Genomic DNA, 15,810 nt, shown 5'->3' on the forward strand with positions numbered 1-15,810 from the left:
TCGGTTGAATTTTTTTGTAAAAAGGTTATTTATTTAAAGCTTTTCAGTGATACGAATAGTTGTCACTATCCATACAAGTGGGAAGTTCTCATCAATACAAAGAATATAAGTCGTAACGAGGTATTTTACATATTCAGTTGTCGAGTTCCCTCGACTTTCTCTGGTCTCCATCATCAGGACAGCTCCAAACCTTCACTGTTGCATAGGTCTTGTCAATACAAATAATTTAAGTCCAAACACGAGGTAGTTTACATATTCAGTTGTCGAGTTCCCTCGACCCTCTCTGGTCTCCATCATCAGGTCATCTCCAAACCTTCACTGTTGCAAAGGTCTTGTCAATACAAATAATTTAAGCCCAAACACGAGGTAGTTTACATATTCAGTTGTCGAGTTCCCTCGACCCTCTCTGGTCTCCATCATCAGGTCAGCTCCAAATCTTCACAGTTAAATAGTGCTTTTAGGCGTACACCTGAGTGTCAAGTTTTTACCCTATGTATGCCTACAACTTTTGAAGGTTGCCCTCTATTTCTCAGGGTTTCCATCATCAGATCCTGACCTGATGACTATGGGACCAACTGGCAGCTATTCCGAGTCGAACAAAAAAAGAATCGCGTAAATCGGTCTATAAACCTCGGAGTAATCGATGTGTATGTGTAACCTCCTCCTTTTTGGGAAGTCGGTTAAAAATGGAATAATTTTATCAAATTGGTGTATTGTCATCGGTCCTCAATAAATCTACAAAGTTTGAACGAAATCTGGCTGTTTAAAGTGGGTCAAAATCGCGCCCAAAGAAGTCGGTTACAAACATACAAACATACAGGTGAAGCTAATAAAAAGCGTGTAATGATCAATTTCTGTGATTGTGAACAAGTAACAAACATACACACGCACAAATTTTTGTCTTCATAATTTTATCGTTGCACATTCTTAGTCCAATTAGTCTCTCAATAATAAGATAGGATCAATATGCCAGTCCTTACCTGTATAGGTGCTTGAACCTGTAACGTCGGTTGTTGCACCTGCAGAGTCGGTTGTTGCACTTGTATCGTCGGCTGTTGCACCGACATCGTTGGTTGTTGCACCTAATTATAGTCAATGTCATATAAATTCAATGATTCAAAAAATTTGCTTTTTATTAAGTATTAGGAAAAATATTGTTTGTAATTTTTTTACTAAAGGGCATAGCTACAGTAAAAGAGTATTATTACCTGTAAAATAGGTTCTTGTATGATGACAGAGTTTTCACCGGCTGCAGTCATCAAAACCGAAGGCTGTATCATTTCTACCGGCTCTTGCTTCGGTGGCAGCTGTTTGAGAAACACATTATTAATACCATAAAGTTTATTTATTCATCTGTTAGTTGAATACAAAAAAAGTATAAAAAAACAGCTTTCGAATAAAAAAATCGTATCCAGTTCATCTGTATAAGAGTTACGGTGATACCGACACATTCTCTCTTACGACAGTTCTCTTTTTGCGTGGGTAAGACAAGAGAAGAATCTTAACATAATACTATCAACCAATAATAATTAACAAATTAATTGTGCATAATATATTCAATAAGCATATTTAAGGCTAGCTAGTAAATTACTTCAAATGTAATGAGCAGAACTATTGTGTAAAATCTACAATACAAAAAAAAATACACTAATACATAATTTTTATTAGAACCTTAGCTCGTAGAGCTCCCAAAAGCAATCCATGTGGGCGCTATGATACGCCATAGAGAACAGACATGAAATAAATATTATGTTACGTATGAGGAATCATTGACAGAATGGAGCCTTTTTTTCCTCAAGTCTCAAAACGGTGCTCAGCGGAAAAGTTTTTAAACAACCAATAGAATTTCGTTATTCAAACATCTCTTCGCCGCCCACTCAGTGCCATCTACCGAGTGGAGAAATTCTATTGGACGTTTAAAAACTTCTCCGCTCCTCTCCGTTTTGATGTAATCCGAGCCTATATTCTTGCTGTCCACCACTTTGAAGAATGATATGTGCGTGAATGACCTGTAAACCTATGTAGTAGTAGTATTCATAATTTGCGTTTAACATAACAACATCGATTGAGATTTGTGTTCAAAGGTACTCTAAAGTGTAGTATAAGTATTTTTGACAAATAAGTCTTTTTTTTTCTTTTATGGTTATATAATACCATTGTATATAGTTAAATGTAATCATTATTTACCAAATCCTCTTCATCTTCCAATGCTGAAGCAGCGAGCGCCGCGTAAAGATTCGCTGCTGTCTTCGACACGCTTTCTTGTGGCGGCTGAAAACGTTATAAAAATCATATAATTTGAGAAATATAGGATAGAGGCACGTTTGTTATTCTTTTACGCAAAAATTGCTGAAAAGATTTTGTTGAAACTTGGTATTAATATAGTGATTATTCAGTACATTGTAGAATAACATGTAATGCTTGAATTATCCTGACGATTAGAAAAAAAATATGAACCGTTTCTTACTTTTTTTTTCTATAAGCAAGTAGGTTGGTAAAGGATTCTACAAAAACTAACCTTATCTTCCACCTTCGCCTTCTTAGCCGGTGGTTCCGTATACGAATGATCACCAACACCAACAACAGATTCAACCTCCTTCTCACTTTTCATAGACAATTGACCTTCTGCCTTCACTTGAACCAACTGTCCTTGTTCATTCTTATACTGAAGAATCGGAGCTTGTAATTGGTCACTCTTCAACTGAATGATTTGACCTTGTTCGTTCTTTATTTGAATGAGTTGACCCTGTTCGTTCTTTATTTGAAAGTATTGGTTTCCTTGTGATACTATGCCTGGGTCGTTGATTTGTATGACAGGCGTGGGGTCAGATTTGACCTGAACGATTTGACCCGTTTCAGTTATTTGTATGGTGGGGGCGTTAATCTGGGGGCCCATTTGAACCACTTGTAAAGGAGGGTTGGAGTTTTTCTTCAGTAAGTCTGCTAGCATTTTGTTTTGGGCTGATTTCTGTGAAAAAAGAATTGCAAAGTTAGTAGGAGAAATTAAATAAATGAGTTATCTATATTAAAGCTAGTTCATTATATGAATAAAACTTACGATGGTCAATTGCGTTTGCTCGTCTATTTGAATCTGCACTGGTTCTTCTTTCGGTACTGAAAGTAATTTATATGATTAGAATTACATAAAAAAAATATTACTTTGGTTTTGAATTGATGTATATCTAAAAGTATATTTACCTAAAAGATCTTCTGGCTGGTTGATAACAACCTGTAAATAGTAGAATATAATATTAATTTTATATAGTAGAATATTACAACACAATATTACAACAACAAAATACCAATAGAATATTACCAACACCATATAATAGACAACAAATGTAATATTGCACAGCAAAGGAAAGCAAAAACAAAGGATTATTTTTACCTTATCAGGTGTACTACTGGCAACACCGCCCGGCGTTATCGTCGTACACTTGATTAAAGCTTCGGGGTCGACATCCATTACCTGTTAGGAGGTAAAACAATCAATTGATACAGTTAAAGTCATTTTGAAAATGCGGAAGTTTTTGAGAATGTTTAGGGGTTTATTAGTTTCCGCACGCGAAAACTTACTTTAACACGCAACTAAACTGACAAATAAAAAAGAAACAAATACTTCACAGATTTTTATATTTACTATCCACATATTGTCTTTGTATGACTCGGCGCATTGACCACTTCAGACCGCTCTTGAGCTAACAATATGCGTGTACACACAAGTATGGTTCACTCGCGTTCGTGAAATAAAATATGTATACCCAGGAACACAGGCGCAGTGCAAGAAAGGTTTGAAATCAAGAAAAGATTATGACGTTTTTATTTTACTTGATATTTTCTAGCAGAATCTTCAAAAAATAAATATAAATAATAATTACCTGGTTAGTTTGAACAACAACAGTGCTAGGAGTGGCAGGTCCTCGCTGTTGACTCTGTTGTCTCTGCGCTACCTATAGTCAATATAGAGATTTAGTTATACCCGCCAAAATATTGGCCATCCCTGATCCTACGTCAAACGAAATATTAATGTAAAATGACACTCACTGGATGTTTTGTGACACTAAGCTTAGTGAATATGATAAACGAATAATGTGTTAGCTTTTCGATACTATATAATATCAATTTCTGTACATAATAATCGGTTCATAGAAAAGTTTTATAACTATCTCAACCCAAAGGTTTTCAGATAACGTAAGTTTTCAAATTCTGACTTTGACAGATGTCATAGAATTCAATATAAATTTCTGAAAATTGATTATTGCCTTAAAAACGTTAAATCATCCATATACACCTACCATATAAGACAATTCCTTAAAATAAAAAACCATGCTGAATAAAAAGCTAGCGAAATACTCATGCCGGTTCAAACCAGTTATTTTATTGTTAGTTTATTAACTAGTATACTTGGCATGCCTTTACTACGTCGCTTTTCACTGCCACTACTTGCCTTTTTTAGGCATACACCGCCTTATTTTTGTTGCCTTTGAAATTCAAGGCACAGACATGTGTAGTCTGCCTTTAATGTCAAGCTTTTCAAAAAATACCTCACTACAATACATGCCTCAATTAAATAGTTCAAAAGCCATATTATGAGATGGTATAGTTATCCAGTACCGAATACAGTTGTGTCTTTTTCGCAATGAAACAGTTTTTATGCGAGAGATCTCTTCTCTCTCTCTTCAACAGACTTGAAACTAAGTGTCATCGGTAGAGCTACATTAGATAGATAAAAAAATAGAAGAAATGAACACCAAAAACTACTCAAACAATGTACAAAATGTACTCCAAATGCATTTGGAGTTTTCACGATATTTTTGTATCCGTATTCTTAGGCATTATCCTTTATACATAGAGGTACATAGAAAAGCGACGTCCTTTTCTCACATTCGAATCTGGATCACTATATCATGTAATAATACTGCATTTTTAGAACCATCAAATCATTGTTATAACGTTCATAAACTCAATTTAACATGCATGTGGTTAATTCTTTCATTTATATTACTCGTATTTGATACCTTTCGTTGTGATTTTTATACCTTTCTTTGAAAACACGTCACCTGCATTTGTCTAGTTTCGAAAGTAAATTGTTTCAAATTATAGTAAAAAATTGAACAAACATAATAAAATGGAAGTATCTAATTTTCTTATTTTCTTTCACCTGATTATATGCAACGCTATTTGTGTGTTTCGGATGGCACGTTAAACTGTAGGTCCCGGCTGTCATTGAACATCCTTGGCAGTCGTTACGGGTAGTCAGAAGCCAGTAAGTCTGACACCAGTCTAACCAAGGGGTATCGGGTTGCCCGGGTAACTGGGTTGAGGAGGTCAGATAGGCAGTCGCTTCTTGTAAAGCACTGGTACTCAGCTGAATCCGGTTAGACTGGAAGCCGACCCCAACATGATTGGGAAAAAGGCTCGGAGGATGATATGCAACGCTATTTAACAATCTTACTCGACCACTTAAAAAAGCCTTTGGGACAATGAAATAAAAAGAAAAAAAAAATCGTAATTATTTTTAGGGAAGGTTTACATCTGACAAAACATGTGTAGCGTATTATCGGTCGCGTTGCGCCCGAAAAGACAAATATATAATCATTCACATCTAACCGACAATTCGTCAGTGCGTCGATCATACATTTACGATACGCTCGACGCATTTTCCATCAGATATGAACCGACCCTTAGACCCCATACTTAATTATAAACAATAAATAGACCCCAAAAAAATAAAATAAAGTCATACAAAATGTTAATGTTAGTTTTGTTAGTAGAACTTACTTGCGGTGTCTGTAGTGCGGGGCTTACTTTGTGCGCTAACAAATGCTTTATTAGCGTCGTGTTCGAAGGATTCGACTCGAGCGCTTGAGATAGATGCGGGTGGGCCGCTGTGGGTTGCGCTTGCGTCTGTAGATCATTTTAAATTTTGATTTAAAAAAAGAAAGAAAAACCCTTTACTCAACGCAAAATGTAGCACTCAAAATAACGAGAACAGAAAAATTAAACAAAAGGAGTAGCAATAAAAACTAGGTATATATGATTAAACTATAAATATGTATAATTTTTTACAGTATCTGCGCGAAAAAGATTCTAATGATGATGAAATTTGGTAAGGACAATGTTTCGAGACGCGGTTGAAACCACGAGAAACAGAGGATTTCTATAAAATTTTGCCTGTATTTTGTATATATTTTTTATCTGCTACCAATCATAACTATGTATATTTTGGACACAAAATACCTGTTTTCTTTTCTTCACCGGTACGATTTTTTAAGGTTATTTATATCCTTACCTGTACTTGGGGTGTCGATACAGCGGGCTTCGTTTCAGTCGCTGCCTTATTCGTGAGCTGAGCTTTTAATATTGGCGATGAAGGTCCTAAAGAGAGAAACATAGGTATTTAGCATATTACCTAGGTAATAGATATTCCAGAATAGATCATTTGATTAACTGACTTTCCATTGGAATCTGTCTAAATTTTTTTATAGAGAGAGAAATCAATATATAAATATAAATTATAATTTATATATAATATAAATTCAAACTTTTATTAGAATTAATATTAAAAAAAAAACGATCTTGGTCCTTGGTTTGATCACACTTGATCTGGTTCACAGGACAATATAGACTTCCATTTAAAGTGATTCTACTAAGAAAATATCACAATATTTCTTGTACTATTATGATTATTTTGAATGTTATAACATAAACAACTCTGAAATTAAAATATTACATCCTTATATTATAAGTGAATGAATAATAACAAACCCGCAGTAGGACTAGGCCTGTTCTGCATAGTTCTGGATCTAATTCCGATGTAGACTTGTTGAGTCTCTCCAGTTGCTAGCGTCACTGAGTTGGGTCCCACTGTACCGCCGAACACCGTACTACAAACATTTGAAGAAAAAAATAGTTAAAAAAAAGAATTCGTAAGAATGTTTTGCAGAAGTTTGTTACGTTTCCTTAGTAAAACGGCTGAACGAATTTGAAACTTGGTATGAGGATTTGAATGAACCTGTGGTGTGAACATTTTTGTCCGAGCGCGGACAAGTTTTCTCAAGTTTTCAGTAGAAACAGGGGTACATTGCGAGTATATCTAGGTACTAAAACATGTATTACAAATAGGTAATGTTCTTTTCTATGTTGTAGTAGATACTTAATCGTTTCCGAATTTCTGGACTCGTACATAAATATATTACTAAACAACACGAGCGAAGTCGTAGACAGTAGCTAGTGCTAAATACTAACTTACCGGACTAATCTAGGGAAGTGTTGTGGCGCAATAACGCCCTTCCTGGCGAGCTTAGTGCAGCACGCGACATATTGTCGGTACATCTCGTTAGCATCGCACGCGCTGTTGTCCGACGCCGGCAACACTTCGTATGCCGAGCGAAGCCATGCTTGCGCGAAGTGCTCGTTTTCCTGTTTATAGAAGGAGATTTTCTTTATTGCATTTATTTAAAAAAATCGAGGGGCCTAACAAAGATCTTTGGTTTAAAGATACCCGTAAAAAAATTGATTGCGGAAAGAATATGTAACTGGTACGATTCCTGTAAGTGTTCATTAACGCAACATATCACATAACTTTTTAAGCAACAACATAAAAGCCTCTTTTTGTAATTTTGCGCAAAAATTGCGCAATACCTATATAAATTTTGCGCAATTATTACATCGGATGTTTAAGACCCCTTATTGTAAGTTTTTAGTAAATTCTACATTCTTTTACAATAATAGAAACATTTTCGAAGATAACAAGAAGGAAGAACATCTTACCTTAGTATCACTCACCTGCACAGTTCTCTGCTGTAAATGAGACTGCTGTATCGACGTCACGGGCGCCAAAGTGGACGATGAAGTGGTGACAGCTGCAGTGGTCGCTTGAGGGGCTTCCGTCGCGGGTTTAATGGCCACTTGAGCCTGTTGGGTGACAAAATACTGCTGTTTATTAATGTACGCGTATTACTTTCGAGCGACTACACAAAAATTACTGTCATGATAAGATTTATATTGACACACTAGCTACTTTCCCGCGGTTTCACCCTTATCCCGTGGAAACTATTGCTCGTACTCGGATAAAATACAACCAATGCTGCCGTAAACAGTGAAAGAATGTTTCAAATCGATTCAGTAGTTTTGGAGCCTTTAGGATTCAAACCTAAACCCAATGTATGTTAGCTCCTAAGGACATTTTTTGCACGCCCAGTCATAGTCAAACGTTGAAACAAAATATCCATTCAACCTGTATTGATCACAGCCATGTATTATTATCACCTACACGTGTTTTTGCAAATAAATCTTTTTTATCCAAATAGGCCTGCGCGGCGAGGGCGCTGATGAAATATCAGTATACAAATTGCAGGAGCAAGTTTACACTTTGTCTAACTGTCTACCATATGATCTTTTCCTTCTCGTCTCAATCCATGCTAAGGTTGTCTGGAAGAGATCTCTCTTAGCGATAAGACCGCCCATTATGTCACCTACTTTAACTAGTTTAAGATCAAAAATGTAAAATTGGTGTACCTAATAAAGAATATCTATCTATCTGTGCAGGCGGGGGCCTAGGCTCCGTGCCTGGGGAACATTACACATAACTCACCGCCTGCTGTTGTCCGAGTCGCTCGTGCGCCTCTCGCTCGGCCTGCGCGGCGAGGGCGCTGGGCCCGCTCACCGTCTCCACCACGCGCATCAGTATGCAGGCCCGGGGCCCGTAGCTTTGTGCCTGAGCGAAATACCACAAATAAATCAAAAATCATTTATTCAAACTTGGATTCAAAGCAGCACTTTTCGAATGTCAAAAAGTTTACAAAAGACAGCCCAAAACACCCACCCTTCACCACTTCCTGTGTTTTTGCTAAAAATTTTGGGAAAAAAAAGTGGCGCAACAAACACCCCAGCAACACATGTCTTCTGTAGGTTAATATGACATGAGTCTGGGTGAGTTCGGGTGGCTCATCGTCCCTTTGTCTGCTTTCTTCAAAACAGACCCGTGTCAGCGTCGCGCGTTGTTCTACGCGATTCTACGCTGTGGGATTGCTCGAAAGAGTTACCGCAGCCCTGGTACATAAAAGGCCTACAAAGGAACATGATGGGTTTTAGTCAATAAGTCTGACTTGCCAACTGACCTCCACAGTGACGAGGGAGACGAGCGTGTGAATAAGGCCGGGCACTCTGGCCACGGCTTCGCTCGCGCGGTCGCCGAGCGAAGTGAGCGCGTAAACGCATTCCAGTGTACATACTAGTACCATTATGTCGCGGAGAGTTAGTAGAGCGCATACTTCTTGATACACCTGGGGGGAAATAAATTGGGTGAGTGAATTTTATGCTGAAGTAAAAATAATGGAGAATATTTACAAAGAGTTGCTAATTTTAAAAAAAAGCTTCATTATTGTGGCCATTTGGCCAGTAATATAAATAACGGAATTAATGCAATTTTAACAGTTTCATAAGTAGCATACCATAAAATCATTTTCGTGTCATATTTCAATCAAAAACATATTTTTTAAAGTAATTATAATTTAAAAATTAAGGCGTAATTGAGTAAAATTTTTACACACGATAACGCGGTGTCCTGCGTGAGCGACGAACGCGACGCGACGCGACGCTGCGAACGCGACGAACGCGATCAACTCAAAGGAATTCCCTACATGCGGCCTATGTGACAGTCTGCGGCGAGACGCGACGTAACGCGTACTTGTTTTGAGGGCGACCAGACGCGACACCGCGAACTATTCAGAAGCGTTGATTGTTGTGGGACAAAAAAAACATAAATATTAAAGAAATCGTTTATTAGTACAAACAAGTTGGAAGATTGTTGCTGTCTGTACTTTAAATATGAACTTTCAAGCAAAATTGTAACACAACTTCTCCATGATTTGAGAAGTAATGACCAAAATCACGTAGGACATCTGTCGCGTATAGCATCGCGTCGCATTACGTCGCGTCGTGTTGCGTCGCGTCGCGTCGCGTTCGTCGCTCACGCAGGACACCGCGTAATAATGATGATCATGAATATAAATATGTACTTAAAAAATATATTTTTGACAGTACCTTAGCTTCAAGCGCTTTAAGCAGCGCATCTTCATTAATTTCGTTCTGAGCGAGTTTATTCAGCAGTTCAAGCGCTGCAAGTACCCTAGCTCGGTCCTGTGACACTAAGGCCGACTGAATCGTTGACAGCACATGACGGGATATCAGACATGTTGCTGGGTCCTATAAAACGAAAAAAGAATTTAAAATTGCCACCTATCAAACTACGTTATATATATAAAAATGTTATAGTTTGAACAACTAAAAAAACATGTACATTTATTATCATCAGAACTCAGAGCGTGTGCAAAATTTCATATTAATCGAAGACCAGGAAGTGGGTCAAATTAATATTCCAAGATTTTCTTACATACATAGTTACAAGTGGATCTAATATAAACGTGTTAAAATACAAACATCCGAATCAAGAACCTCCTCCTTTTTGGGAAATTGGTTTAAAAAGAAAGTGAAGTCATTTTGTTGGCAAGTAAGTATAATGAGCTTACCTTGATGATAAGTTCAGTTGATACATTTCCTAGTGTGTCCAGACCAGATTGCCGCAATGTGCCTACCCAACAGTTTGCGCAGAGCAATAGGAATCTGAAATTAAATAGCACTTCAGGGTTCTTTTCTAATAACTAACAAACAAAAAAAGTGTCCTCCAAAAGTATATAAAATACAAATCCAAATTGATTGAAAATTAACTTCATATTATTAAGACAACAGCAATAATATCACATGTTTTCGATACCAGAGGGACACTGTTTTTGTATTTTTTATAACTATGTTAATATGGGTTTGGTCATAAACTGTGTTGCGGATATAATATAATTGGAGTTGTGATATTATTTTTGTATTTGTTTATTGCACATACATTTAGTATAAGTTATATAATAAGTATAAATCTCACCTTATAAGCGTGGTGTTCTTAGCTAAATACTGCACGTTTTCATCGTGGAAGGACAGCGAGCGAACTATGGAAGCTATCTGCAGTACCCGTTGAGTATACACGCAAGTGGCGCCCCCTGGGAGTTCGGGCGCGAACAACTCTTCTGAGGGCTCCGTTACCCAGTCTTCTAGAATATCCTAGAAGGAAATGGACCTTGGTATAAAGAAAAATAACTAAGAGATGGTCTATAAGATGGATGTTGGAATTCAGTTATGGAAGATGAAGATAGAAATAGTCGGCTGAATGGTTTCGTTTATGCTGTGAATTTGATTTTGTCTTCTGGGAGCTAATGAAAAATACATAATAAACAGTAGGAGAGCTAAAATGAGTTGAAAACGCGACTTTTAATAGCGTGTGGGACAATGGTAGATTTCAATTCTGCTTTCGTTTTTAGGGCATGTAAGCAAAGAAAGTACGGGCGAATTCTTGTGGGTTTATTAAGACATGCCAGCACATATCATATCTCCCAAGCAAACCCACCCTGTAGCACCCTACTATAATTTCCTTGGCAGCCAATTTCTAATACTCTCGAAAAAAAACTTACATCATCCAATATCTTCTCCACAAGCAATTCTTCTTCCTCAGCTCCATTCAACAGGCAATCCGTCAGAGTATTATAAGCAGCCCTAGCTTGCACAATCAGTTCGGGTTGTTCCACTCCGGGCTGCATGAATTTGGTCTCGTCAGCTAACTCCTTGGCCCCGCCACCGCCGGCGCGCATACTCCAAAAGTCGTCTGGGTAACGACCCCGAGCCTCGTAGTAGGAACGGCCGATCGTGTCGCGGAGACTCGCTAAGAAGTTAGTGACGATGCATGATAATGTTGTAATTTTTTTTAATAAAACATTTTAGTCAACAGCATGCCAAAATCTTGATGTGGATACTATCACACACATTAAAAAGAACATATTACATAGTAATAAACAAAAGGTCCTGGCTCCACCTAAATGGAAAAACTCCTCCAATCAGTGATATTACTGATTGAGTGGACAAAATTTGTCTGAAAATAGAACTTTTATTGGTTGTTTTAAACCATCTCTGCATTGGTGGAGGCTGGGTCCTTTGTGACTTGTTAATTGTATATTTTTTTGCTTATGTATTTGACAACATTACTGAAAAAATATACTCACAATGATTATAAACGCCCGCATGAGCCAGCAAAAAGTCCAATATATGTGGCGTAGTACTCAATGGCAGTCTATTCGAGTGGTCGGCTGCCAGTACCGTGCATACATTGACGGCAAAGTCTTGTTCGTTGGGCATCGGTGACAAGAGTGAGAGGGCCAGCCGTTCTGATGCTGCAGCCACCCGGGAACTGGTGCGAAGCGCCTCACCTGATGCTTAATGCCGATAAATAATATTGCCTAATAACTAGCTAAGGGTTTTGTGGGTTATTGGGTAATGTTAATAGCGGAAGAATGCTACTGGCTTGAAATAAATAAAATGGTGGAGTGATATAAACGTCGTTTCATCACTTACTTATTTTTATAATCATAATTTGAAAATTAAAACAGCTTTAGATTAAAAAATCGCAAATAACAACAAAAATATGGATGTACCAAGTGATCTGTTCATGTCTGTGTTGCTGACTTTGATTTGATATTGCTATAAGTCATTACATATGAGAAACAGGAGTTTAAAGTCGAGGGAAATAATTCAATCAATAACATAAATAATTTATCAAAACAAATGACTAACAAAGTCTGAACATCAACTAATAGAAAAGAATAAGCACAGATAGGTATATGTTTCAAGTAGAAACATACCTGATATGTACGTACCCCCACCATAGGATATTCGCGGCATGCCCCCCCTTCCTCGGCGAGGGTCTTCATCCATATCGTTGTCGTCATCTCTGCCTGGTGGACCCTTTGCTCGCTCATACCTAGAAAAATAAATTATAGCACAATCACTACACAGTCACAAAAAACAAAGTCGCTTTCTCTGTCCCTATATCCCTATGTATGCTTAAATCTTTAAAACTACACAATGGATATTATGATGCAGTTTTTTTGATAGAGTGATTAAAAAGGAAGGTTTATATGCATTGCATGCAAGCATTGCACCTGTGCAAAGCCGGAGTGGGTCACTAGTTATATTATAAACATATAACAAAATATGGATGGATGTGTGCACACTTTAAATAAAACATATAGGAATTACAAGTAGATATTTAGAGTATAAATAATGTCGGGACACCTTTTCACACACGGTCGGTTAGCCCCATGGTAAGTTATTAATTAACTTGTGTTATGGGTGCTAACACAACTGATAAACTACATATAGCTACATATATACATATTTATAAATACATATTGTAACACCCAGACCACGGCCAACAAGCATGCTCATCACACAAATGTCGACCGAACCGGGAATCGAACCCGGGACCTGAAAATCGGCAGTCCGGCATGATGACCATTGCGCCATCGACATCGAGGTAGAGTATAAACTTATACATGAGAATATGAACCTTAAGACCTCTTCATACATAAAAAATAACACTCACTTTTCCAAATAGGACCCATATATTCTTCTAAGAAGGGTAGATCCATTGACACACGGATGTGGCAGCCTCAGTGGTCGCAGAAATGACTCCCAAGTATCATTTTGATTTACCTGTAAGTTAAATGATATTAAAACCAAACATAAATTATTAACGTCATGTCTAAATTATTAACGGCCAGTTTCTTCATCAAAAGTTAAAGTAATGTCTAAAGTAAAAGTAACGGTCAAATACGTTTTTTCAAGGCTAAAGTGACAGCAAAACTAATAGAAAAATTGAATTTGACCGTTACTTTTACTTTAGACATTACTTTAACTTTTACTTTGGCTTTAACTTTTGATGAAGAAACTGGCTGTTAGACATCATCAGCCTAGCCTTATCCCAACTATGTTGAGGTTGACTTTCAGTCTAACCAATATTAGCGTTTAGGACAATGAGAAATATATAATTTCCTCTTAAGGTAGAATTCCGTGGATCGCGGCTGCGACAGCCGCGCGCGGCCTACGACAGTCGTCGGCCGCGCGCGGCAATAGTCAACATATGAAAATGTATGGCACCGCTGCCGAGGTCCGCGACAGTCGCGCGCGGCCGACGAATTTCGTGAGCCGCTCGCGGCCGTTCGCATCTCAACATGGTCTTGTGCTTAATAACATCTATAGAAGCTTAGTAAAACCAGAATGTCGGCAAAACTTCCTTTTGTTTTCATTACAATACAAATGCTTTTGAATCAGTATTTGGTAGTATCCTTCATTTCTACTTTTTAAAGATAGTGTCGATTGGTAATCTATTTACATTATACAGCCACAGCAGCACGTCATCCTCCTCTTCTTCAAGGATATCAATTAGCACTTCGACTAGAGGGAACGGACGAACAAAATCGACTAACTCAAGACAATGCCGCGCGCGGCTTACGAAATTCGTCGGCCGCGCGCGGCCGACGACTGTCGTAGGCCGCGCGCGGCTGCCGCAGCCGCGATCCACGGAATTCTACCTTTATGTATATGGTATCAACAAATATCAAATTGAATTAATATAATACTTTGACTTTGACTTTGAATTAACTGTAACTCTGGAAAGTAAAATTATGTAAAGCTAAAGTAATAACTACTTATAAGTATTAAGTTCTAACAGTTAAATCAAGTTGAAGTAACAATCAACTCCAATAAGAATTCTACAACCATGATGACCTTCTCAAAGGTGCTTTTTCTTTGTCATTTAACTTAGCTTATCTGAAGTTACCGATTTTGTCACCTCATTCATTCGTAGTAGTGTTATTGCCTACAGTTTTGAATTGATGTGTAGCTTGAGACAAGCAAACCTACCGAACAATAAATGTAACATGTCTTACCTTGCTGAGTCCACCTCGCTGTTGTACCAAAGTGTAGAAGAGATACAGATCTATTTCTATGCCATTCACTATTGGCACTTTTGTTGGTAGACTGTAAAAGAAATTATATTACTAAATTTTTTATTCATATCGGCAATCAGGTGAAAAAAAACTTTAAACTGAATAGAAATAGGAAAATAAATAAATTGAAAAATTAGCATCAACACAATAAATTTAACCTGGGAAAGTGTTTGTTTGTATGTAAATAAGCGGGTAGGTTTACATATATTGCTGCTAGGTTATGTGAACTAAGGTGAAAACATTTAAGCACAAAGTACAACTTGCAATGAAAAGCACATAATAGGGAATTAATGAATAGAGAGAATATACTCACAAAAGAACATGCAAATCATAGAAACTATCAAAGAAGAAGACTTCATAGTTGGAGAATTCACAAACACAAATGCATAATATCTTGTGTCATTATATACAAATAAGTTTTGGCCTATATAAGGTATACTAACTTTTTACTCTCATTGAACTGCTTCAACTCCTTCAGGAAACCTTCTCTGTCCTTTATGTAGTTGCTGGATTTAGTATTTATTTGTGATTTAGCCATTATAACAGTACAAGCGAACGGCTTTTAACGCACACTTAAAATGCAAAATACCGACACTCACGGATAGCGTCACGCTATGATAGAACTTTTAAAAGAACATGGATGTCACATAACTATGTATTATATCAATTTTATCTCATAATTATTAAAGAAAACGCAAATTTTCAATAATATGAACAGTTTGCTTGGTTTTCTTTGACATTGACAGCAAGCCGGACGAACCAACGACGCTTGTTCGTTGCGTTGCCAGTGCAAAAATAACTGTAACGAGAATAGAATGGCGTCCTAGCCTCCTAGCCGATTGTCGGCCACGGCAGCTATTCTCATACAAGAAAATCAGCCAGCTGTACAGAACTTGTCTTATGGTGAAACTACACTTTGTCA

The 15,810-nt window shown here is 37.4% G+C and overlaps 1 protein-coding gene across 8 annotated transcripts in view; it reads right to left on the reverse strand.

Moving 5' to 3' along the window:
* Window positions 1-15,642, reverse strand: part of LOC124635685 (AT-rich interactive domain-containing protein 2) — a 30,049-nt gene extending 14,407 nt beyond the window's left edge. For 3 of the 8 annotated variants that reach the window (XM_047171636.1, XM_047171635.1, XM_047171629.1), the window contains exons 1-24: window positions 15,332-15,642; window positions 14,829-14,919; window positions 13,484-13,593; window positions 12,741-12,859; window positions 12,105-12,314; window positions 11,520-11,767; window positions 10,937-11,112; window positions 10,533-10,626; window positions 10,048-10,209; window positions 9,123-9,287; window positions 8,597-8,719; window positions 7,774-7,917; window positions 7,253-7,422; window positions 6,769-6,887; window positions 6,293-6,378; window positions 5,782-5,907; window positions 3,879-3,950; window positions 3,389-3,469; window positions 3,199-3,229; window positions 3,059-3,114; window positions 2,519-2,968; window positions 2,188-2,271; window positions 1,209-1,307; window positions 981-1,082 (exon numbers count right to left, since the gene is read on the reverse strand). In XM_047171636.1, the coding sequence (XP_047027592.1) occupies window positions 981-1,082; window positions 1,209-1,307; window positions 2,188-2,271; window positions 2,519-2,968; window positions 3,059-3,114; window positions 3,199-3,229; window positions 3,389-3,469; window positions 3,879-3,950; window positions 5,782-5,907; window positions 6,293-6,378; window positions 6,769-6,887; window positions 7,253-7,422; window positions 7,774-7,917; window positions 8,597-8,719; window positions 9,123-9,287; window positions 10,048-10,209; window positions 10,533-10,626; window positions 10,937-11,112; window positions 11,520-11,767; window positions 12,105-12,314; window positions 12,741-12,859; window positions 13,484-13,593; window positions 14,829-14,919; window positions 15,332-15,426 (3,213 nt within the window). In that variant the 5' untranslated portion in view covers window positions 15,427-15,642. The remainder of the gene's footprint in view (window positions 1-980; window positions 1,083-1,208; window positions 1,308-2,187; window positions 2,272-2,518; window positions 2,969-3,058; window positions 3,115-3,198; window positions 3,230-3,388; window positions 3,470-3,878; window positions 3,951-5,781; window positions 5,908-6,292; window positions 6,379-6,768; window positions 6,888-7,252; window positions 7,423-7,773; window positions 7,918-8,596; window positions 8,720-9,122; window positions 9,288-10,047; window positions 10,210-10,532; window positions 10,627-10,936; window positions 11,113-11,519; window positions 11,768-12,104; window positions 12,315-12,740; window positions 12,860-13,483; window positions 13,594-14,828; window positions 14,920-15,331) is intronic. The other 5 variants (XM_047171633.1, XM_047171632.1, XM_047171630.1 and 2 more) reach the window with 5 other exon arrangements.
* Window positions 15,643-15,810: the final 168 nt, after the last annotated feature.

The sequence above is a fragment of the Helicoverpa zea genome, chromosome 13 (genome assembly GCF_022581195.2).
Source record: "Helicoverpa zea isolate HzStark_Cry1AcR chromosome 13, ilHelZeax1.1, whole genome shotgun sequence".
Lineage (NCBI taxonomy): Eukaryota > Metazoa > Arthropoda > Insecta > Lepidoptera > Noctuidae > Helicoverpa > Helicoverpa zea.